General features: G+C 42.9%; 1 protein-coding gene across 5 annotated transcripts; it reads left to right on the plus strand.

Annotated features, from left to right (window-relative positions):
• Positions 1–11,865: 11,865 nt before the first annotated feature.
• Positions 11,866–23,045, plus strand: TMEM219 (transmembrane protein 219). Of its 5 annotated transcripts, none has more exons than XM_042923012.1 (6): positions 11,866–11,970; positions 13,021–13,243; positions 13,321–13,510; positions 20,107–20,336; positions 21,745–21,914; positions 22,946–23,045. In XM_042923012.1, the coding sequence occupies exons 2-5, from the start codon at positions 13,079–13,081 to the stop codon at positions 21,880–21,882; spliced, it is 723 nt and encodes a 240-aa protein (XP_042778946.1). In that variant the 5' UTR covers positions 11,866–11,970; positions 13,021–13,078; the 3' UTR covers positions 21,883–21,914; positions 22,946–23,045. The 5 variants fall into 5 exon arrangements, with proteins under 5 accessions (XP_042778946.1, XP_042778945.1, XP_042778947.1 ...); XM_042923011.1 differs by having other exon boundaries at positions 11,884–11,970; positions 13,045–13,243; XM_042923013.1 differs by having other exon boundaries at positions 11,887–11,970; positions 13,042–13,243.
• Positions 23,046–23,662: the final 617 nt, after the last annotated feature.

Below are 23,662 nucleotides of genomic sequence, written 5' to 3' on the forward strand. Positions count from 1 at the left end.
GAACAATATCATAAAAACTTTATAAGTAAACAAATACATATGTATTAAAGGTATAGGCTCAAAAGTTCTTCCTAATAGAAGTGTACAATCAAAAAAGATTTAGACAATGGTGTTGTTGACAGGGTGGTTTTCATAAAAGGAATTCAGGGTTGCTTTGTTTTTATATTGTTAATGAATAGAGATAAATATTTGTATGTAAATTAAATGAAGCCAGTGAGAAGGTAGATGACAAAAAACTTTCTTGTAGTAAAAAAAAAAAAAAAAAAAAAAAGGTTGTGAAAAACGATTAGATCCGTATTTTGCAAGTCTTGAAAATTGGCTAGTGGCCATGCCTCTGTATGGTTAACTGATTTAAAAAAATTTTTTTTAATGTCTATTCATTTTCTGAGAGAGAGAGAGAGAGAGAGAGAGAGAGACAGAGACAGAGTGCAAGCAAGGGAGGGGCAGAAAGAAAGGGAGACACAGAATCCAAAGCAAGCTCCAGGCTCTGAGCTATCAGCACAGAGCCCAATGCTAGGCTTGAACCCATGAACTGTGAGATCATGACCTGAGCCAAAGTCGGAAGCTTAATTGACTGAGTCACCCAGGTGCCCCTGGTTAACTGACTTTTTTTTTTTTTTTTACAAGAGTGCTAAGATCATTCAATGGGGAAAATAAGAGTCTCTTTAAGAAATGGTGCCATAAATGCAGCCACTCTGGAAAACAGTGTGGAGGTTCCTCAAAAAATTAAAAATAGACCTACCCTATGACCCAGCAATAGCACTGCTAGGAATTGACCCAAGGGATACAGGAGTACTGATGCACAGGGGCACTTGTACCCCAATGTTTATAGCAGCACTCTCAACAATAGCCAAATTATGGAAAGAGCCTAAATGTCCATCAGCTGATGAATGGATAAAAAAATTGTGGTTTATATACACAATGGAGTACTACATGGCAATGAGAAAGAATGAAATATGGCCCTTTGTAGCAACATGGATGGAACTGGAGAGTGTGATGCTAAGTGAAATAAGCCATACAGAGAAAGACAGATACCATATGTTTTCACTCTTATGTGGATCCTGAGAAACTTAACAGAAACCCATGGAGGAGGGGAAGGAAAAAAAAAAAAAAGAGGTTAGAGTGGGAGAGAGCCAAAGCATAAGAGACTCTTAAAAACTGAGAACAAACTGAGGGTTGATGGGGGGTGGGAGGGAGGGGAGGGTGGGTGATGGGTATTGAGGAGGGCACCTTTTGGGATGAGCACTGGGTGTTGTATGGAAACCAATTTGACAATAAACTTCATATATTGAAAAAAAAAAAAAGAAATGGTGCCATAAATACTGGATATCCACATGGTGAAAAATGAAGCTGAACCCTTATGCCAAATACACAAATTAATTAAAAGTAGATAATAGACCTAAGTGTAAAAACGAAAACTACCAAACTCTTAGAAGAAAATATAGGGATAAATCTTCATGACCTTGGCAATGATTTCTTAAACATCACATCAAAGCACAGGCAACAAAAGAAAAAAAGTAGAAAAATTGGACTTAATTAGAATGAAAAACTTGTATATCAAAAAGGGCACCATCAAGAGAGTGAAAAGACAAAACACAGACCGGGAGAAAATATTTGCAAATCACGTATCTGTTAAGAGATTCATTTCCAGAACATATACAGAACCCTACAACTCAAATGACAAAACCGCAAACAACCTAATTCCAAAACGGACAAAGGATTTGATTTATTTCAGAGAACATGTACAAATGATAAATACGCACATGGAAAATGTTCAACACCATTGGTTGTTAGGGAAATGCAAATAAAAACCACAACAAGACACTATTTCCAACACACTAGGATGGCTATTATCAAAAAGATAGTAACAAGTGTCGCTGAGAATGTGGCAATAGTGGAACACTTACACATTGCCGGTGGAGATGTAGTATGGTGTAGCCATGGCAGAAAACAGTCTGGCAGTTTCTCAAAGAGTTAAACACAGGATTACCGGGGCGCCTGGGTGGCTCAGTCGGTTGAGCGTCCGATTTCGCCTCAGGTCATGATCTCACAGCTCGTGAGTTCGAGCCCCGCGTAGGTCTCTGTGCTGACACCTCAGAGCCTGGAGCCTGCTTCTGCTTCTGTGTCTCCCAACCTCTCTGCCCCTAACCCACTCACATTCTGTCTCTGTCTCTGTCAAAAATAAATAAACATTAAAAAAAAATTTAAAAACAAAACAAAACACAGGATTACCTTATGACCAAGCAATTCCATTACCAGGCATATAAAGATTTGAAAACAAGGACTCAAACGGTTACTTGTACACCAATGTTTGTAGCAGAATTATTTACAATAGCCAAAATGTGCAAACAGTCTAAGTGTCCATCTATAAATGAATGAATAAACAAAATGTGGTGTGTATGTACGATAGAATATTATTCAGCCTTAAAAAGGAAAGAAATTCTTGGGGTACCTGGCTGGCTCAGTTGGTAGAGCATGCAACTCTCAATCTCAGGGTCATGAGTTTAAGCCCCATGTTGGGAATGAACTCTATAAAAAAAAAAAAAAAGTAAAGAAATTCTGACACATGCTATAACATGGATGAACCTTGAAGACATTATGCTAATTAAAATTAGCCAGACACAAAATGACAAATATCATATGATTCCACTTATATGAAATATCTAGAATAGACAAACTTGTAAAAATAGGAAGCAGAAAAGCGGTTTTGGGGATCTGGGTCAAGGGGGAAGTGGGGATCTATTGCTTAATGGTTACAGAATTTTTGTTTAGGGTGATGAAAAGTTTTAGAAATAAACAGTGGTGATGGTTGTACAACATTGTGAATGAACTGTACACTTTAAAATGATTAAAATGGCTAATTTTATGGGCACCTGGATAGCTCAGTCAGTTGAGCATCCACTTCAGCTCAGGTCACGATCTCATGGTTCGTGAGTTCGAGCCCCACACGCTGCTGTTAGTCTGTCTGCACAGATCTTCTGTGCCCCTCTCTCTGTCCTTCCCCCCTTGTGGTTGCCCAAAAATAAACATTGAAAAAAAATAAAAATTAAAAAAATAAACTGGGAAATTTTATTATATGTAATTTATTACACTAAAACAAACAAACAAACAAACAAACAAACAACAACAACAAAAACAACCCTAAGCAAAAAAAATCAGGAAAACTAAGCAAAAAAATCAGGCAGGTCCTCATTTAAAGATTTTGCAATCTAAAAAAAACAAAACCAAACCAAAAAAACTTACAATCTAGTAAGATAATTTGGACATTTAAGGAAAAAACACTAAGTATTTGATGATAGCGTGAGAATAGTGGTTTCCTTGGACAGAGGAGATGGGGAATAACTGGAAAGGGGAATGAGAAAAGTTCCTGGAGTGATGGGAAATGTTTTATGTTTTGATTGGGGTGTTTACATGGGCATTACATTTGTCAAAACTTATGAAATTTTATACTTAAGATTTGTGCCCTTCATGTAAATTTCACCTGCTGGGGGGGGCACTATTAGCTGCTACTAATCATTTGACGATTAATATATACAGTTTCTCCTATTTCTCACTTGCGTGAAGTCCTTTAACATATATAGGCTTTAAACTTTTTTTTGTACCTCTTAATCCCCTTAATCTATTTTGCCCATCTCCCCACCCACTTCCCATGTGGCAATTCCCAGTTTCTTCTCTGTATTTAAGACTCTGGTTTTTGAGGGGTTTTTTAAATTTCACATTTAGGTGAAATCATATGATATTTCTCTTTCTCTGATTTATTTCACTTGGCATAATGCCCTTAGGCCCATCCATGTTGTCGCAAATGACAATATTTCATTCTTTTTTTTTAATTCATTTTTTAAAATTTGTTTTAATGTTTATTTTTGAGAGAGACAGAACATGAGCGGGGGAGGGGCAGAGAGAGAGAGAGAGACAGAGACAGAGACAGAGAGAGGCAGAGACAGAGACAGAATATGAAGCAGACTCCCGGCTCTGAGCTGCCAGCACAGAGCCTGATGTGGGGCCTGAACCCACAGACTGCAAGATCATGACCTGAGCCGAAATCGGTCGCTTAACCGACTGAGCCACCCAGGCGCCCCTTTTTAAATTCATTTTTGAGAGAGACAGAGACAGCGTGAGTTGGGGAGAGGCAGAGAGAGGGAGAGAGAATCTCAAGCAGGCTCTGCACTGTCAGTGCAGAGCCCAAGGTGGGGCTCCAACTCATGAAACCATGAAATCATGAGCCAAAACCAAGAGTTGGATGCTTAACCGACTGAGCCACCCAGGCGCCCCAAGATCTCATTCTTTTTTAAGGCTAATATTCCACTGTGTTTATATAGCACATCTTCTTTATCCATTCAGCTATTGATGGACACTTGCTTCTGTATCATGGCTGCTATTGTAAATAATGCTGCAATAAACATAGGGGTACATGTATCTTTTCAAATTAGCATTTTCATTTCCTTTGGGTAAATACCCAGTAGTAGAATTACTGGATTGTGTAGTATTTCTGTTTTTAATTTTTTGAGGAGCCTTCATACCATTTTCCACATGGCTGCACCTATTTACATTCCAACCAGCTATGTACGAGGGTTCCCTCTTCTCCACATCCTTTGGATCTTCTCCACATCTAACATTTGTTATTTATTGTCTTTAAGATACTAGCCTTTCTGACAGGTGTGGAGTGATATCTCCTTGTGGTTTTGACTTACATTTCCCTGATGATTAGTGATGTTGAGCATCTTTTCATGTGTCTGTTGGCCATCTGATGTCTTCTTTGGAAAAATGTCTATTCAAGTCCTCTGCTCATTTTTAAATTGAAATTTTTTTGGTGTTGAGTTGTGTAAGGTCTTTATATATTTTGCATATTAACCCCTCATCAGACATATCATTTGCAAATATTTTTTCCCATTCACTAGGTACCCTTTTTGTTTCGTTAATGGTTTCCTTTGCTGTGCAAAAGCTTTTTATTTTGGTGTAGTCCCAATAGGTTTTTTTTTGTTTTTGTTTCCCTTGCCTGTGGAGACATATCCATAAATATGTTGCTAAGGCCAATATGTTGCTATGTCCAAGAGATTACTGCAGAGGCTTTTAATTTTAAATAGTTAAATTGATTCATGGGGTGCCTGGGTGGCTCGCTCAGTCCATTGAGCATCCAACTCTTGATTTTGGTTCAGGTCATGATCCCAGGGTCATGGGATTGAGCCCCTCATCAGGCTCTGTGCTGAGCATGAAGATTAGGATTTTTTCTATCTCTCTCCCCCTGCTGCTCTCCCCCCACTCCGGCCGGCCCTCTCTCTCTCAAAAAAAAAAAAAAAAAAAAAAAAAAGAAAAGAAAAGAAAAAAGAAAACTAAAAAAAATAGCTAAGTTTATCCATTTTTCCATTTATAGTTTCTGGTATTTGCCTTACTTTAGAAAGTATCTCATTCCAAGTTTGCAAATATTCTTTTTTCCAATATGTGTATCATGAATACGTGTGTGTGTGCTTGTATGTATGTGTTACATGTAGCTGTTGACCAGCTGAACACCATGGGCAAGCTTCCTAACATTGCTAAGCCTTGGCTTTCTCATCGTAAAGTAGGGATAATGCTGATTTGCTTTTGCTATTGATAAGTTTGAACTAGATAACTTTTGAAGGCCATTAAATGCTTGACCCACTTAGAAGTTATTCAGAAAAGGGTAGCTATTGTTATTTTATATTATGGTATTATCTTTTATGGTATTTAACGTTTTATCATAATTCTTTGTGTATCTGTCTCTTTTAGTAAGGATTTTCATTGGTAGGAAATGTGGCTTCCTCAGTGCCTAACCAAGTACCTGGCATTTAACAGGTGTTCAAATGTTTGTTGAATGAATGAATGAGTTGATTGAATAGGTGAATAACACAAGATAAAATCAAGAAGTAAAAGAGAAAGAAGGGCTAATTTTATCAAGCAGTCCTGATATGAAACTAAACACTAAACTGAAGTCAAACTAGGGTAGAAGGAAACTTATTAAATTTGTAGGGTCTCCTGTCCGAGGATAGGCTCCAAGAGAACTGAGTTTCTGCTGATTGAAACTGCAAATGTTCAGGTAAAAGCTCATTTTTCGAGGGAGAACTTCCATTGGCGGATTTTACTTTCTAGCAAGTCAGGGATCCACCATTGTATTCCCGGCCTGGAGAATAGTGCCTGGCCGCTCAGAGATGTTTACTGAATGAATATCTGACTGAATGAAAGCTTGCATCAGATTTTCAAAGCGGCCTGTGACTCCATAAAGTTTTAGAGCTCAATAATATAGAAGGAAAAAAATCAAACAGATCCCTAAGAGCTTTTACCTGGGCCAGAGCTCGGAGAGGAATCTATCATTATGGAGTGATGGAGGAACCCCTCCCTCGATTCCTTTCAAAGGAGTGGGTGGTTCCCTTCTCAAGTGGCTTTCTGATTCTCACATTTGTAGATTCTTACATTTGTATTCAGGCTTGAATCATAAGCCAACTTCTGCCTCCCACTATCTGTGTGACCCTGGTTAAATTATTAAAGCTGTCTAGGACCAGTTTTCCCCAGTAACACTCACCTTAAGGGCCTGATGAGTGGATTACTAAACTAGAATTTAACTATAATGCTGATGGATTACAGTGCACAACCAATTGTGTGTCTTCTTGGGCTACCCCCGCCCCAACTTTTTTTTTTTTTTTTTTTTTTTTCTGTGTAAGACATTTGTTTACATCCATTTACCCTGATTCTCAGGCCTTGAGGCAGTTCAATGCTTTAACCAGTTTGCCTCTACTGGTCCGTAGAATTGGTTGATTGGACTACATAAGTAAATATTAATTATGGTCATTTACAAGAACTGCTGTCCAAACATACCCTATTACTCTGCAGTACAAGAATAATAAAGGGAAATTCACATTTGTTGACTTCCTATTGTGTACCACACTGGGCACTTTCATGCCTTATCTTATAACCCTGCAAATTAGACTTGTCATTAAGTAGAAACATTGACAAGGTCTTTGCTATATGGATACTAATTTTGTGCCTGGACCCCAGTAGACACTAAAATATAATTGTTGACTAAATAAACTTTCTTTTATCTTTTAACCTAAATTTCACAACCATTCAGCATGGGCAGATGTGCTCCCAACCTTAAAATGAAACCGAAAATTGGTGAGTTCTCGGTGAAATTAGCCTGTAAGAAGCTGTTTTCGAGGGGTGCCTGTGTGGTTCAGTGGGTTAAGCATCTGACTCTGGCTCACAATCTCACAGTTCATGAGTTTGAGCCCCACATCAGGCTCTGACAGCTCAGAGCCTGGAGCCTGCTTCAGATTCTGGGTCTCCCTCCCTCTCTGCCCCTCCTCTGCTTGTATTCTCTCTCTCAAAAATAAGCAAACATTAAAATATTAAAAAAAAAAACCCAAGAAGCTGTTTCAATACATTAGTCAATAAATATTTATTGAGTAAATACTGTACTCAAACTATGAAAACTGGGGCTTGTGAGAGCATACAATTCCAAGAACTGTGGTAGTGGCTGGGGAGACAAAACAGACTAGGGAAAGGTGACCTCACTGGCTCCAACGGGGCTGGGTGTGGCTGAGAGTCAGATGGGCAGAGACTTTTACAGGTTTTCAGGAGAGATCCCTTGGCAGGATCTAGCAAGGAGGATTTGGTGAGAAAGGACTAGATTCGGTGTTGGGACACTTGGGCTCTAGTTCTGGCTGAGGTTTAACTGGTTGGGAGACTTGGGGCAAGTCCCTTAACCTCTCCAGACATCAGTTTAGCACCTGGAAAATAAAGTGGAAGTGGGGGTGGTTATTGTGGAACTTGTTCAGTTATTGAGTGCCTTCCGCTTCTTAGATTTTAAAATTCTCTGTCGGCCACACTTCTTTTTCCTTTGAGAAGAAAATACTTCCTATGCTTGGAATTTCAATTAAGTTGATCAATGGATTCGTCACTCACTATACTCTAGGAGACTGTGCCATAAATTCACACACACACACACACACACACACACCAAGGGTTGTTTTTTTTTAAATTATGTTTGTGGCAAAATATACATAACATACATATTTACCATCTTAACCTTTTTTTTTTTTTTTTTTTGAGAGAGAGAGAGAGAGAGAGAGAGAGAGAGAGAGAGCACATGCATGAGCCGGGGTTGGGGAAGAAGAGGCAGAGGCGGGGGTAGAAAGAGAGAATCTTTTTTTTTTTTTTTTTTAATTTTTTTTTAACATTTATTTATTTTTTGAGATACAGAGACAGAACAAGAGTGGGGGAGAGGCAGAGAGAGGGAGTCACAGATTCCAAAGCAGGCTCCAGGCTCTGAGTTGTCACCACAGAGCCTGACGTGGGGCTCGAACTCATGAACCATGAGATTGTGACCTGAGCCAAAGTCAGATGCTTAACTGACTGAGCCACCCAGGCGCCCCAGAAAGAGAGAATCTTAAGCAGGCTCCATGCTAGGGGCTCAATTCCACAACCCTGGGATCGTGACCTGAGCGGAAATCAAGAGTTAGATGCTCAACTGAATGAGCTGCCCAGGGGCCCTCCATCTTAACCATTTCTGTGCATCTTTAAGTGCAGAAATCCAGTAGTGTGAAGTATATTCGTTACCATCATCCCCCTCCAGAATTCTTTTCATCTTGCAAAACTGAAACTCTGTACCCATTAAACAGTAACTCCCCATTCCCATTTCCCCCCCAGCTCCCGGTAACCACCATTCTACTTTCTTTCTCTGTGAATTTGACTACTCTACCACCTTAAATCGATGGAATCATACAGTACTTGCCTTTTTGTGACTGGCTTATTTCACTCAGCATAATGCCCTCAAGGTTCATCCAGGTTGTAGCATGTATCAGAACTTCCTTCCTTTTAAAGAATGAAAAATATTTCACTGTATGTATATACCATATTTTATCTATCCATTCATCTGTTGATGGACACTTGGGTTGCTTCCACCTTTTAGCCCTTGTGAATAATGCTGCTATGAACATGGGTATACAAATATCTCTTAGAGATTTTGCTTTCAATTCTTTGGGGGTATATACCCCAAAATTAGAATTGCTGGATAATATGGTAATTCTATTTTTTAAAGATTCTATTTTTATTTATTTATTTAAGATGTTTCTTTTGGAGAGAGAAAGAGAGAGAGACAGCTCGAGCAGGGGAGGGGCAGAGAGAGAGGGAGACCAAGGATGTGAAGCAGGCTCCTCCCTGTCAGTGCAGAGCCCAATGTAGGGCTCAAACTAACAAACCGTGAGATCATGACCTGAGCTGAAGTGAAACACTTAACTGACTGAGACACCTAGGCACCCCAAGGTTTTGGTTTTTTTTTTAAAGTAATCTCTACACCCAACATGAGGCTCAAACTCACAACCCCAAGATCAAGAGCCAGCCAGGCACCTCTGGTAATTCTATTTTTAATTTCATTTTTCAAGTTTATTTACTTTTGACAGAGTGCGAGCATGAGCTGGGGAGGGGCAGAGAGAGGGAGACACAGAATCCGAAGCAGGCTCCAGGCTCCAAGCTGTCAGCACAGAGCCTGACACAGGGCTTGAACTCACCAACCATGAGATCATGACCTGGGCTGAAGTTGGGACGCTTAACTGACTGAGCCACCCAGGCGCCCCTATTTTTAATTTTTTGAAGAGCCACCATTCTGTTTTCTGTACTGGTTGTACCATTTTAAATTCCCACCCACAGCACAAAAGCATTCCTTCTCCACAGTCTTGCTAACACTTATTTTCCCTTCTTCTTCTTCTTCTTTTTTTTTAATAGTACCCATACTAATTGCTGTGAGGTGTATCTAATTGTGGTTTTCATTTGCATTTCCCTAATGATCAGTAATGTTTAGTATTTTTTCATGGGCCTATTGGCCGTTTGTATATCTTTGGAGAAACATCTTTTTTTTTTTTTTTTTTTTTTTAATTTTTTTTCAACGTTTTTTATTTATTTTTGGGACAGAGAGAGACAGAGCATGAACGGGGGAGGGGCAGAGAGAGAGGGAGACACAGAATCGGAAACAGGCTCCAGGCTCCGAGCCATCAGCCCAGAGCCTGACACGGGGCTCGAACTCACGGACCGTGAGATTGTGACCTGGCTGAAGTCGGACGCTTAACCGACTGCGCCACCCAGGCGCCCCTGGAGAAACATCTTCAAGTCCTTTGCCTATTTTTTAAACCAGGGTTTTTGTGGTGGTTGTGTTGAGCCGTAAGAGCTCTTTATATATTCTGGATATTATTTAGTCTTTAGCAAATACGTGATTTGCAAATACTTCCTCCCATTCGGTGGGTTGCTTTTCACTCTCTTTTGTCCTTTGATGTACAAAAGTTTAAAAAAAATTTTTTAAAGTTTATTTCTTCTGAGAGAGAGAGAGAGAGAGAGCGAGCAGGGTGGGGGGGGGGGGGGAGGAGAGAATTCCAAGCAGGCTCTGTGCTGACAGTGTCCAGCCTGAGAACTCATCAACCATGAGATCATGACCTGAGCTGAAACCAAGAGCTGGATGCTTAACCAGCTAAGCCATGCAGGCGCCCCCAGAAGTTTTAAATTTTGATGTAGTCCGATTCATCTTTTCTTTCGTTGTCTGTGCTTTTGGTGTCATATCCAAGAAATTGTTGCCAAATCCAAGGTCACGAAGATCTCCTCATGTTTTCTTCTAAGAGTTTTATAGTTTCAGCTCTTACATTTAGTTCTTTGGTGCATTTTGAATTAACTTTTACATATGCTGTAAGGTAAGGGTTTAACATGTGGGTCTCTAGTCTTCCCAACACCATTTGTTGAGAAGACTAGCTTTTCCTCATTGAATGGTCTTTGCACCCTTGTTGGATATTATTTTACGATTTAGGAAAGGGTTTGGGGCTATAAACTTTTGGGAAGGGGGGTGGTACAGGAATGACATGGTCTCTGTCTTAACAGAGCGTCAGGAGAGTTGAATATTAAGATTTTGCTTCACGGAGCATTTATTTGTCGAGTGCAGTTGAACGCTCAGTGCACACCTGTCCCATGTTTTCCCACACTTTGCCTCTTCAGCTTCCCATCCAACCAGTGAGGTAGGTAGGATGAACCCCCACCCCCCTTTTTTTTAATGTTTATTTATTTTTGAGAGAGAGACCGAGTACGAGCAGGGGAGAGGTAGAGAGAGAAGTAGACACAGGATCTGAAGCAGGCTCCAGGCTCTGAGCTGTCGGCACAGAGCCGGATGTGGGGCTCGAACTCACAAACTGTGCGATCATGACCTGAGCCGAAGTCGGACACTTAACGGACTGAGCCACCCAGGCACCCCAGGATGAACCCCTTTAACAAACTCGGCTCCCCAAAAGAGCACGGTTATGGCTTATGCAGAGGCAGGCACAAAGTTAGGATTTGAACCCACGGTTCTTGGCTCCATGCGTCTCGCTATTTCAGGTGTTCTCATCTCCAAAATCTGGGCAGAAGTGAAATAAGACGGTCTCTATTGAGCAGCCCTGCAGCTATAGGATCCTACGCATTAAGGAGTCGCTAAAACACAGTCCAAGCATGAAGTGTAGATGTTACGTCTGCAGAGAAGAGCCGAACCCAAACAGCCCAGAAGGCCAGAGTCCTAGGATTGGAGTCCCGCCCCCGGGCGGACCCCAAATTCTTACCCGGAACCTGGGCGCGGCTGGGCTGTGCGACTGGCGCGGGTGGGGGACCAGCAACAGAAAAATGCCCGCGACCGGATTGTCGTTGAAATGCCCCATAGTGTCTCCGGAGTGAGGCTTTCCAGTTCTAACAACGTCCCTGGAGTCAGCGCCTTTGCCTCTCTCCCTCTCACTCACCTACCGCGGGGTAGTTTCTTCTCCGTTGCCCCTTCCTTGCCTTTCCTCTTGGTACGCCCCCGCCCAGTCTGGGAGAGGCCGGGCGGCCGCCCGCGTGGCCACTGCGCATGCGAATCCCACGGCGAGGGTGGGGGTGGGTGAGTGGGAGCACGGACCCCGCCCCTTCGCTGCTCCACGCGTGACGTCGCGGGGGGCGCCGGCCTCCGCCCGGCTCCGAGCGGTGAGAGCTAGCGGCAGGCGGAACCGACGCCGCAAGACCGGGAAAGGGATGTTGCGGGTGTTGAGTTCATGCAGGAGGGGCTTGGGGCGGGGGGAGGGGAGGCCCAGGGGCACCACCAGCCGCTGACCTCAGGCTCTGCCCTCCCCCTTCGCGCTTCCTCCCTCTTTCCAGATGTGCCGGGACGGGAGGCAGGGCAGGGGCTGGGCTTTTGGGACACCTGTATTTCCCTGGAGCCTTCCTTCTCCCCCCACCCAATATGTTTATCCCGTGTTCCAGATGTTCCTTTTCATCAGACTGTTGCTTCTTGCTTGGCAAAGGGCACTCTCTCTACCTGGAAGCAGAAAACGGGTTTCAGACCTTGGCCCTGCCCCTCCTCTGTTAAAGTCCCCGAACCTCAGTTTCCACCACAGTGTTTTTTGCTTTGCTTCACCTAGTTTTAAAGGTCATTATGACACAGAGAAATAGAAAGAAAATGGACATTTGTTGCGTCCCTGCAAGGCCCAAGTACTGTGCAAACTGCTTTATTTGTCACATTTAGTCCTCATTATTTGGTGTTCTTAGAACCACCCTTCACCCTCCTTCCCTTCACAGATCCTTAAGCTCACAAAGGTTAACTGGTTTTTCTCACATAGCCAGTGAGTGGCAGAGGAGGCTTCAGACTGAACCGTTTTGCTCCAAAGTGGAGTTCTTTTCATCAGACACTTCCTTTGTCTAGGCTATTGGCTGGAATTGTTCTTCAGCCAAACCCTAGCCCCAGAACAGCTGCTTCCTCAATTTCTCCCCTTGAGAACTCTCCATTTGGGTTCCGTTTTCGAGCACAGTGTGCTCTACTTTGCTTCTGCATTGATCACATCAGAAATGAAATACAGCGGACATTTTTAGAGTGGTGCAGGGGGATGAATACTTGGAGTCAAGAGCCTTGGGTTCTTGTCCTGGCTCTGCCACTAACTGGCCGTGGAGCCTTGAGCGAGTCCCTTGTCTTTTCAGTGCTTTAGCTTACCTTTGAATAAAAATGGGTAAGTGCCTTCTGACTCTCAGGCTCTTGTCCAGTTCTTCCTTCCTGTCCTCCAGCAGGCTCTCCGTGGAGGCCCGGACCCCTCTCCTCCCCATGGGCAGCTGCCAGGCAGGGCACAACCTGCATCTCTGTCTCGCCCACCACCCACCTCTGGTCTGTGCCACTTTGATCCTGCTGCTTCTTGGCCTTTCAGGCCTGGGCCTTGGCAGCTTCCTCCTCACCCACAGGACTGGCCTGCGCAGCCCTGACATCCCTCAGGTGAGTACCTTCATCCTTTCCATACAGGTCTGCTCATGCTGCTAATGTCTCACCTCTCACCTTCCTTTTGCACACAGGACTGGGTCTCTTTCCTGAGATCTTTTGGCCAGCTGACCCTGTGCCCCGTGAATGGGACAGCCACACGGAAGTCGCGTGGATCTCACGTTGTAGGCTTACTGACCACCTTGAACTTCGGAGATGGTCCAGACAGGAACAAGACCCAGACATTCGAAACCCAGGTCCTGGGTAGTCATATTGGATTGAAAGGTGAGATCAAGGAGGAATAGGGGTTGGGCATCAGAATACTTAGGGGTGGGCCCTGTCTCTGACCTCCCCAACCTGGTGACCTTGGGCATATCCCTTGGCCTTAGTCACTTCTGCTGTAGTAAGGGCTAGATACTTTCAGTGAACAAGCGTTTTCTTTCTCCCGTTCTGGCTCTGAGGTGGGTTTGTTTGTTTGTTTGTTTGTTTGTTTGTTTGTTTGTTTTTGAGAGACAGAGTGAATATGAGTGGGGGCAGGGGCAGGGGGGAGAGAGAGAGAGAGAGAGAGAGAGAGAGAGAGAGAGAGAGAGAGAGAATCCTAAGTAGGCTCTGACACAGAGAGTGCAGAACCTGACATGGGGCTCAATCCCATGACCTTGGGATCATGACCTAAGCTGAAATCAAATCAGACAAAGCCATCCAGGTGCCCCTGAGGTTTTTTGGTTCCATCCTTGGAGGTGTAATGAGATGGGATAGATTTGACCTAATGTTTTTTCTCATCCTTCTTGATCTCTACCGCTTTCTCCTATTGGAGGCTACCTTCTTTCTCCTAGGGGATATTCAAGAAGCATGTCCTCCTTCAATTAAGCAAGTGTCCTAAGTTTCTGCTTTGTTCTTACCACAGCTCTATGTGCTATGGACAATACAGAAAAAATTAGGCATCTCCATTCCCACAGAGCTTAGAGTCATCTGGGAAAATGATAAGAGAGAGAGCGAGAGAGAGAGAGTGTGTCAGTTTATTCCTGCATGAGATTTGGCCTCAAGTTCCTTGTCTGAAACTGGGGAGATGAAAAGGGAGGAGAGAAAGGTGGAACTGTCTGGCTTCTGAGGTCCTTTTCGACACTATCATTCTAAGCATCTCTTGTGAATTACATATGTAGCTGAGTGTGTCGCAGCGGGAGGTCTCTTATGTCCAGGTATACATATGTGTGATCAAAGGATGAGAATAAAGGCAGGTGTCTGATATATACAGACTTGGGGTGATTTTTCCTGTGCTTTTTATTTTCTAAATATATATACGAGAGCTTTGTTGAGATATGATCACATACCACAAAATTCACACATTTAAAATGTACAATTAAATGGCTTTTCACATACTCACAAAAGTGGGCAACTCTCACCACTGTCAATTTTAGAACATTTTCATTGCCTCCAAAAGAAATCCTAAACCCATTATCAGTCACTCCCCTTTTCCTCCTAACCTCCCAGACACAGGCAACTACTAATCTTGCTTTTTCTGTAGATTTGCGTACTGAACATTTCATACAATATGTGGTCTTTTGTGACTGCTTCTTTCAACCAGCATGTTTTCAAGGTTCATCCATGTCGTAGCACTTACCAGTGCTTCATGTTTTTATTGCCGAATAGCGCTCAGTGTATGAATCGTCCATCTTTCATTTATCCATTCGCCAGTTCATTGACATTTGGATTGTTCCTACTTTTTTACCATTATGAGCAATGCCGCCATGAACATTCTCATACAAGATTTTGTGTGATCATACATTTTCATTTCTCTTGAGGAAAATGAAATACTAAGGAGTGGAGTTGCTGGATCATACGGTAACTCTATGTTTAATCTTTTTTTTTTTAATCTTAATTTTTATTAGAGAGAGAGAGCGCGCATGAGCAAGGGAGGGGCAAAGAGAGAGGGAGAGAGAGAATCCCAGGCAGGTTCCATTCTCAGCTTGGAGGCCAACACAGGACTTGATTTCACGACTCTGTGATCATGACCTAAGCTGAAATCAAGAGTCAGACACTTAACTGACTGAGCCACCCAGGTGTTCCCATTAAATCTTTTGAGGAGCTTCCAGGCTATTTTACAGCAGTGAATGAGAATTCCAATTTCTCCACGTCCTCACCAACATTTGTTATTGTCGGTCTTTTTTATTCCAACCATCCTAGGCAGTGGGAAATAGTATCTCACTGTGGTTCTGATTGACACGGCTAATGATACTGAACGTCTTTTTTTCATGCACTTATTTGTCTATCTCCTTTGGAGAAATGTTTATTTGGAGTTTGCTTGTGAAAAAATAATTGGATAATTTGTCTTATAATTATTGACTTATAAGAGTTCTTTTTTTTTAATTTTTTTTTAATGTTTATTTATTTTTGAGAGAGACAGAGACAGAATGCGAGTGGATTAGGGGCAGAGAGAGAGGGAGACACAGAATCCGAAGCAGGCTTCAGGCTCTGAGCTGTCAGCACAGAGCCCGACGCGGGGCTCGAACTCACAAGCTGTGAGATCGTGACCTGAGCCGAAGTCGGACGCTCAACCGACTGAGCCACCCAGGTGCCCCTATAAGAGTTCTTTATATTTTCTGGATACAAGTCTCTTATCTGAGGTATGATTTGCAAATATTTTCTCCCATTCTCTGGGTTGTCTTTTCATTTTGTGGATGGTGTTCTTTGAAACACGAAGGTTTTAATTTTGATGAAATCCAGTTTATCAATTTTTTCTTTTGTTGCTTGCGCTTTTAGTGTGTTGGTTTAGCAGGCTTTGCCTAACTCAAGCTCACTAAGATTTACTTGTATATTTTCTACTAAAATTTTGTAGTTTTGACTTTACACTTAGCTCTATGATCCATTTTTGAGTTAATTTTTGTGAATGATGTGAGGATGGGATCCAACTTCATTGTTTGCAAGTGGCTATTCAGTTGTCCCAATGTTTTGTTGAAAAGACTATTCTTTCTTATTGAATAATTTTGGCACCCTTATTGAAAACCAGCTGAGCATGTATGTATATATGAATTTATTTCTGGACTCTGAGTTCTATTCCATTGATCCATATGTCTATCCTTACGCTAGCACCACACTCTTTTAATTACTGTAGCTTTGTATTAAGTTTGAAATCTGAAAATGTGAGTCTTCAGGGTGCCTGGGTGGCTCAGTCAGTTGAGCATCCAACTTCGGCTCAGGTCATGATCTCACAGTCTGTGAGTTCGAGCCCCATGTGAGGCTCTGTGCTGACAGCTCAGAGCCTGGAGCCTGCTTCAGATTCTGTGCCTCCCTCTATCTCTGCCCCTCCCCGCCTCAAGTTCTGTCTCTCGCTGTTTCTGAAAAATGAATAAACCTTAAAAAAAAAAAAAAAGAAAGAAAATGTGAGTCCTTCAACTTTGTTCTTCTTTTTAAAAATTGTCATTATTCCAGATTCCTTTAATTACTATATGAATTTTAGGATCAACTTCTCCAGTTCTGTTTTTGCAAACAAGCCCTTGTTCTTTTTATAATGGTTAGAACCAGAATAATATCATGAGAGATTACTCTGGACAAAAATAAAATATAACCCACCTATGATTGCATCACCTAAGTAATAATTATTGAGCACCTATTATGTAGCAAGCATGGGGAATATAGAGATGTGTAAGACCCGGGTCCTCACTCCAAGCTGCTTACAGTCTAGCAAGGATACAGACATGAACAGAAGTAAATACCTTTCTTTCTTTTCTTTCCTTTTAATTTTTATTTGAGAAAGAGCTAAAGCATGTGCACAAGTGGGGGAGGGGCAGAGGGAGAGAAAGAATCTCAAGCAGATTCCCTGCTGAGCCAAGTTGGGGCTCAATCCCACCACCCTGGGATCACGACCTGAGCGGATATCAAGAGTCAGATGCTCAACCCACTGAGCCACCCAGGCTCCCCAAAGTAAATACCTTTCAATGTATGTAGTAGCACACAAGATACAGTGGGAATAGTTAGGAGCCTGCCAAGCAGGGATAGTGAAAACAGGCTTTTCCAAGGATTCAGTGCCTGAGCTGGCTTGAGGGAGGTTTAGGGCTTTGCTCTTCCAGCCAGAGGGACAAGCACATACAAAAGTATGCAGATGGGGACCGTAATGGCATGTTTGAGAACTTCAAGGGGTTCATTTTGGTGCAGGGGAAGGAGTGTTGAGTGAGTGGCAACAGATGGACTGGAGAGAGCAGACAGAATCCTATGGAAGGTCTTGTGTGCCAAGCCCAGGTAGTTGAACTTTAGTACGTTGGGCAAACTCACAATTTTAGGCAGAAAAATAGTAGGGTTTTGTTGTTGTTCTTTTAAAAGATCACAGTCTGTTGGCTGATTGTCTGGTAGGAATGCGCCCAGATGGAAGAGGACCAGTTAGGAGGTGGTTGCAATAGAAAGATGATGAGAAGGGGCACCTGGCTGGCTCAATTGGTGGAGTCTGCGGCTCTTGATCTAGGGGTTGTGAGTTCAAGCCCCATGATGGGTGTAGAGATTACTTTAAAAAAATTAAATAAAATCTTTTTTTTTTTTAACATTTATTTATTTTGGGGAGACAGAGTGAGAGAGAAGCAGAGAGAGGGGGAGACACAAAATCCAAAGCAGGCTCCAGACTCTGAGCTGTCAGCACAGACCCTGATGCGGGGCTCAAACTCATGAACCGTGAGATCATGACCTAGCCAAAGTCGGATGCTTAACCGACTGAGCCACCCAGGCACCCCTAAATAAAATCTTTGGAAAAAAAAAAAAAGAAGATGATGAGAAAAACTGAGCTAAAACAATGCTGTGAAAAACCGGGACTGATCTAAGAGACATTGGCAGTATGGGATTGACAGGACTTTGGTAATTAATTTGATCTGGAAAACACTGAAAAAGGGGCATTCTCTTAGAAAATTTTACATGTACATTTTTCAGTTCTCATTATGATACATGTACTGGTTTCTATTTCTCTTTTTTCTCCTTATGACATCATTCTTTTTTCTTACTGCCCGGCCTGAATATTATTATTTTAATGGATGTAAGGTGATCCATTAAGTGGCTAGGCCATCACTTGTAATGCTTTTCCTAGTGTTAAACATCTCTACTGTTTCTTATTTTTTGGCATTTTTTGTGAAATCACAATAAACATCTTGGTATACGTGGCATTTTTCTTTTGAATCCTTACCTTAGGATTAGTTTCTACAAGTGGTATGACTGAGTCCAAGGGTATGGACCTTTTTTTTAATGGACAAATTCATTTTGTTGTGGATTTAGAGCACATAGAAGTATACAAAGCAGGTGTAAAAATCTTCCTTGCCTCAGGGTGCTTGGTGGCTCAGTTGGTTAAGTGACTGACTTCGGCTCAAGTTACGATCTCACAGATCGTGGGTTTGAGCTCCCCATCGGGCTGTATGCTGTCAGCATGGAGCCTGCTTCATATTCTCCATCTCCCTCTCTCTCTGTTCCTCCCTTGTGTCCCCCCCACCCCCTACTCTCTCTCTATCAGAAAAACAAAACAAAAAATCCTCCTCATCTCCCCTGCACAGTCCACAGTTTGATGGGCATCTTCTTAGTCCCTCTCTGTACCCATTTGAAATTATGACAGAAACAGCCAAATTGTATTTTTCTGAAAGGTGTCACTCATTAAAACTGCCCATTTCCCCACATCTTCAGCAACTCTTATTATTATCAGTCTTTTTAATTTTTACCAATTTAATGAGCAAAGGAATTACCTGATTGTTTTAATTTACTCTCTCCCGATTATTAGTGAGGTTAAACAATTTTTGGTTTATTGGCCATTTCTGTGCCTCCGTGAATTTCCTGTTCATATCCTTTGCCCATTTTACTTTTATTTGTCTTGCGGTTTTGTGGGGGGAAAAAAAAGAAAAAAATGGTTTACCTTTACCTTCTTGATTTTTAGAAGATCCTTTTACATTCTGTATAGTAAACCTTTTTGCCAGTTAAACATAGGTATTTTCATCCATTCTGTTACTTTTTTTTTAATTTAAAAAAAAAATTTTTTTTTTTAACGTTTATTTATTTTTGAGACAGAGAGACAGAGCATGAACGGGGGAGGGTCAGAGAGAGGGAGACACAGAATCCGAAACAGGCTCCAAGCTCTGAGCTGTCAGCACAGAGCCCGACGCGGGGCTCGAACTCACGGACCGCGAGATCACGACCTGAGCCGAAGTCGGCCGCTTAACCGACTGAGCCACCCAGGCGCCCCTCTGTTACTTTTTTTAAGTTCTCTTTCACTGTAGAGAAGTCTTTAACTGTTATGAGTTGTTTATTGCTCTCATTCTTTACTCAGGCTTTTAGGTCTTGTGTCTTTTTTAGGAAGGCCTTCCTCACTTTAAAATTAGAAAATATTCTTCTGTATTTTCTTTGGGTTTTGTTTTGTTTAGTTTGTTAATATAGGTCTTTAGCACATCTGGACTTTATTTTATAGTGTGAGATGAGTCTAACTTTTTTTTTTTTTCCACAAATGGAAATCGTTCCAAATTCACTGACTAAATAGGCCATCCTTTTCCCGCTAATTTGAAATGGGGTGTGAACCTTTCAATGGATTTTGGTACCTAGTAGAAAGCTACTTTCTTAAAAAGGACAAACTAGTTTATACAGACTGACATTGGCAATGTGTATCTGCCCCAGTTTCACTGCAACTTTGTGAGTACTGGTATGATTATTTTATTGATTGTAAGCTAACTTAATTTTTTGTTTATATTGGTTCACAGTTATTGTCATTTCTCAATGACATGATGATGGCACATAGAGTACTTTATTGAATAGCCTCAATGCCAAAACACCCGGTACTGTAGGAAGCCTTAGAAATGAATGTAAGTCTGAAGATGGATGGCTTCCAACCCACCCTCCATTTTCTTCCAACCCCTCTCCTGTGTCTCTCATAGGATCCTCTGCAACAGAGCTGGTCCTCATTACAGCCAGGGTGACCGCAGAGAGGACCCCAGGAACCTGCCTGTATTTTAGTGCTGCCCCAGGAATCCTGCCCGCCAGCCAGCCCCCCATATCCTGCTCAGAGGAGGGAGCAGGAAATGCCACCTTGAATTCTAGGATGGCTGAGGAGTGTGTCAGGGTCTGGAGCCACGAAGGCCTTGTGCTCACCAAGCTGCTCACGTCGGTAAGAACCTCAGGTTGTTGGGGTTTCATAGACTGCCGTGCTGAACGCTGTGTCTTGAAGGCTTCTGGAGGCAGTTTTACCTAACAGAAAAAGGTGTAGGGCTCTATAATTCTGCCTCAGAGGGGGTGTGACCTTGAGCAAGCATCTGAGCCTCTCTGAGTTGTAAAAATGGAAACATCATCTGTAAAATGGAAAACATAATATTATCTCCTGATTCCAACAAATAAAGATGAATGAGAATTAATGTCAGGTGCTCAGGACAATGCCTGGTACATAACAGAGATTTGGATAAATGACAGCTATTACTATTAACTTGTGTTTAAACAGAATACAGGAATTTGGAAGCTGTCAGAAGGGGCAGAATGGGCTAATTGCTATCATAGAGATGTGAGCAAAGTGTTATTCAGACATGGAGTAAGGAGCAATCAACCCTAACTTGAACATTTATGGAGAGTGCTTCACAGAGAAGGTGGCATTTAAGAAAGGGAATTGTGTACAGTAATTTATAATGTACCAAGCGCTTTCAAGTTCATTATCTCATTTGATCTTAAAATAGCCTTTTGAGGTAGCTGTTATTATCCCATTTTACAGATGAGGAAACAGGCTTAGAGGGAGCGAATTGCCCAAGGCCACACAACTGGCTAAGTGGCAGATACAGGATTGCAATGTCTGCCTTCTGACTGTAGTCCCAGGCTCTGTCTGCCCTTTCACGGTGACCCTTGAAGAGGAGGAAGATGTGGATAGAGAATGCAATAGAGGGGGTTCAGGAGAGGGGGAACGCATTTCAGGCAAAAGGACCGGCACAAACACAGGCCTAGAGATTGAAAAGTGCTCGGCCTTCGAGGGCACTCCACGCTGAGGGGCTTAGGAATGACTGAGGGGAAGAGACAGAAGGGATGCAGAGGCCTGATGATGAGGTACCGTGATGCCAGGCTAAAATGCTACAACTTGACACTGTAGGCCAGGGGGTCCAGTGGTGCTGTGTGGAAGGAGAGAGACCAGTTAGGAGGCTGCTGTGTACTCTTTCCTCACACTTGCAAGGACCCTGGTGAGGAACATCACCTGGGAGTTTACAACCAGAGAAAATACTTGTTTCCAGACCTGGCCCTACTTGCACATATTTAAAACGTGGATAGTAGTGGACTTTCCTACCTCCTGGAGACATTGTGGGATTTCACGTAAATGGCTGGGCAAGAAAGCAGTTTGTAGACCATCGAGACAATTAGCTTATGCAGAAATTACATTTTCTCTTTGGGTTCTCCTTCTCTCCTGGATGTAGAGAGCCCTCTCCCCCATGGGGGCTTCTCTCTGTAGTTCTTGGCCTGGGGATAAGACGTCTTCCCAGGGGAAGATTCTCCACCCTCCCTCTCTCATTCATGCCTCCTTCCCTTCCTGTGCCCATCCCTAGGAGGAGCTGGCTCTGTGTGGCTCCAGACTGTTTGTTTTGGGCTCCTTCCTGCTTCTCTTCTGTGGCCTTCTCTGCTGTCTCACTGCTGTGTGCTTTCACCCGCGCCGGGAATCCCACTGGTCTAGAACCCGGCTCTGAGGGCGCTGGCCTAGTTCCCAACTTGTTCTCAGGTAAGGTTCTTTGCCCCAGTCCTGTGGGAGTAGGGGATGGAGTAGGGGTGGCAATTATAACTGAGATAGAGTCATTCCTTAATAATATGGTTTGGTTTTATTTTTGAACTTTATGTAGATGGAATCACATGCATTCTTTTGTGACTGACTTTCAGTTAACATTCTGATTTTTAAGATTTCATGCATAGCTGTAGTTCACATCCAAGTTTTTTGGTAACAGTGGGAGTCAAGAGGGTTCAAATTTGATGATGCATCCTGGATGCGAATTAGGGTTGTCTTGCTTTTGTCCTGACATCCTGATACCTATTTTTATGATGCAGCTTTTGTAAAACTCAAATTGAACAGCTCAAAAGGATTGGTGATGCCCATTTACTAGGCACATACTTTGTGCCCAAGCATTTTACATACACCTCTTTTCCATCAGCCTTCACTGCATTTAGAAAAAGTTGATTCTGCTAACAGGATCTTTGGAGGAACACACCTCACAAAGGTAGCAGTGGGTGGGGGACATATTGGCTAACCATTTCATGTGTCAGCTCATTAAAGAAAAAAGTTTTTTCTGTAAAAAAGTCTCACTCTGTCAGATGGATCTCATATGAGAGTTACCTATTGTGCAGCCAACTCTTAAACTATTCTCAGCTTCAACAACTGGCTGCTGTGCCCTAGGAAATAACCTTGGGAGAAGCGGCAACTGCCCAAGCCCAGGGAGGGGCTCTGGCCAAAGGAACTGGATTGCTGAAAATCAACCTTGCTTATTTTGCTCAGGGCTAGACTTCACTGCCCTATCCATCTGCCTGGGATGGGAGATGGTGGAACTCTCTTAGCCTTTCTTAGATCTGAGTGGACTGGGAAAGGAAGCCTCTCTGGCTCCTGGCAGATCCTGAGGTCCTGAAGTCATCCACCCCAGTCAAGATTAGTGCTTGTACCTATCTCTAGCTGCCATTGCCTCTGCTCCTTACTTTGCAGCCATCCCAGAGCTTCCCCCAGGGGCCCTGTGATCTGCCCTGGTTTTTAATTTTCTTTTTCTCCAGGTGTGAATCAACTTCTCTGGCCTTTGTTCTGAGTTCGAAGAGATGTTACAAAAAATGGAGAGCTGGAATGTGGGGGGAAATAAAAGGCTTTTTTGCCCAATGTCGCCCAGGGTGTTTATTGGGGATTGGATGGAGGTGGGAATTTCAGGGCAGACAGGTTTGGGGGACTTTACCTTGTTGAATCTTCAATTTGGGATAGAGGCTGGCAAAGGGCGTGGATTACTGCATCTCTATCCTCCTTTTGCCTTTGGAAAACACCTTTTGATCGCAGCTCTGCCACTTTATGTCTTGCTTTCTTGTATGAAATAAGGTTGATAGTTCCCACTAGTTGATAGAATTAGGTGGGTGTGGTCATGGAAATGCTCTGACATAAAGGCTTTGTGACCTTGGGCAGGTCATGCAATTGTGAGATGCCTGCTTCCCGAAGGGATTTGACAGACTGAGTTTTCCTAGCAGATTCCTCGAACTTAGGACCCCACGTCCTGGCTGTATGGTTACTAACCAGAGCAGTCCATTTTCCCGCCTTTTCCGAGCCCAGCAAGCCTCCCTCCCTTGCCCCTCCCAACAGCTACCCTACACGCAGGCGCAGATCACGGCTTCTTCTTTGCTTCTACTCGCGCCCCCTCAAAGCTTCCCCTAGCAACAAGCTCGGGCTCTGCGCTGAGGCGGAGCGAACGCATGCGCCGAAGCCCTCTCCACCGCCAGTTGTCGGACTGC

The sequence above is a fragment of the Panthera leo genome, chromosome E3 (assembly GCF_018350215.1).
Source record: "Panthera leo isolate Ple1 chromosome E3, P.leo_Ple1_pat1.1, whole genome shotgun sequence".
Lineage (NCBI taxonomy): Eukaryota > Metazoa > Chordata > Mammalia > Carnivora > Felidae > Panthera > Panthera leo.

Coding starts and splice junctions, on each gene's coding strand:
- TMEM219 (XM_042923010.1), top strand. CDS start 12,983: ATGGGTAAGTGCCTTCTGACTCTCAGGCTCTTGTCCAGTTCTTCCTTC. Junction 13,244..13,320: donor GCAGCCCTGACATCCCTCAG/GTGAGTACCTTC, acceptor TTTTGCACACAG/GACTGGGTCTCTTTCCTGAG. Junction 13,511..20,106: donor TAGTCATATTGGATTGAAAG/GTGAGATCAAGG, acceptor TGTCTCTCATAG/GATCCTCTGCAACAGAGCTG.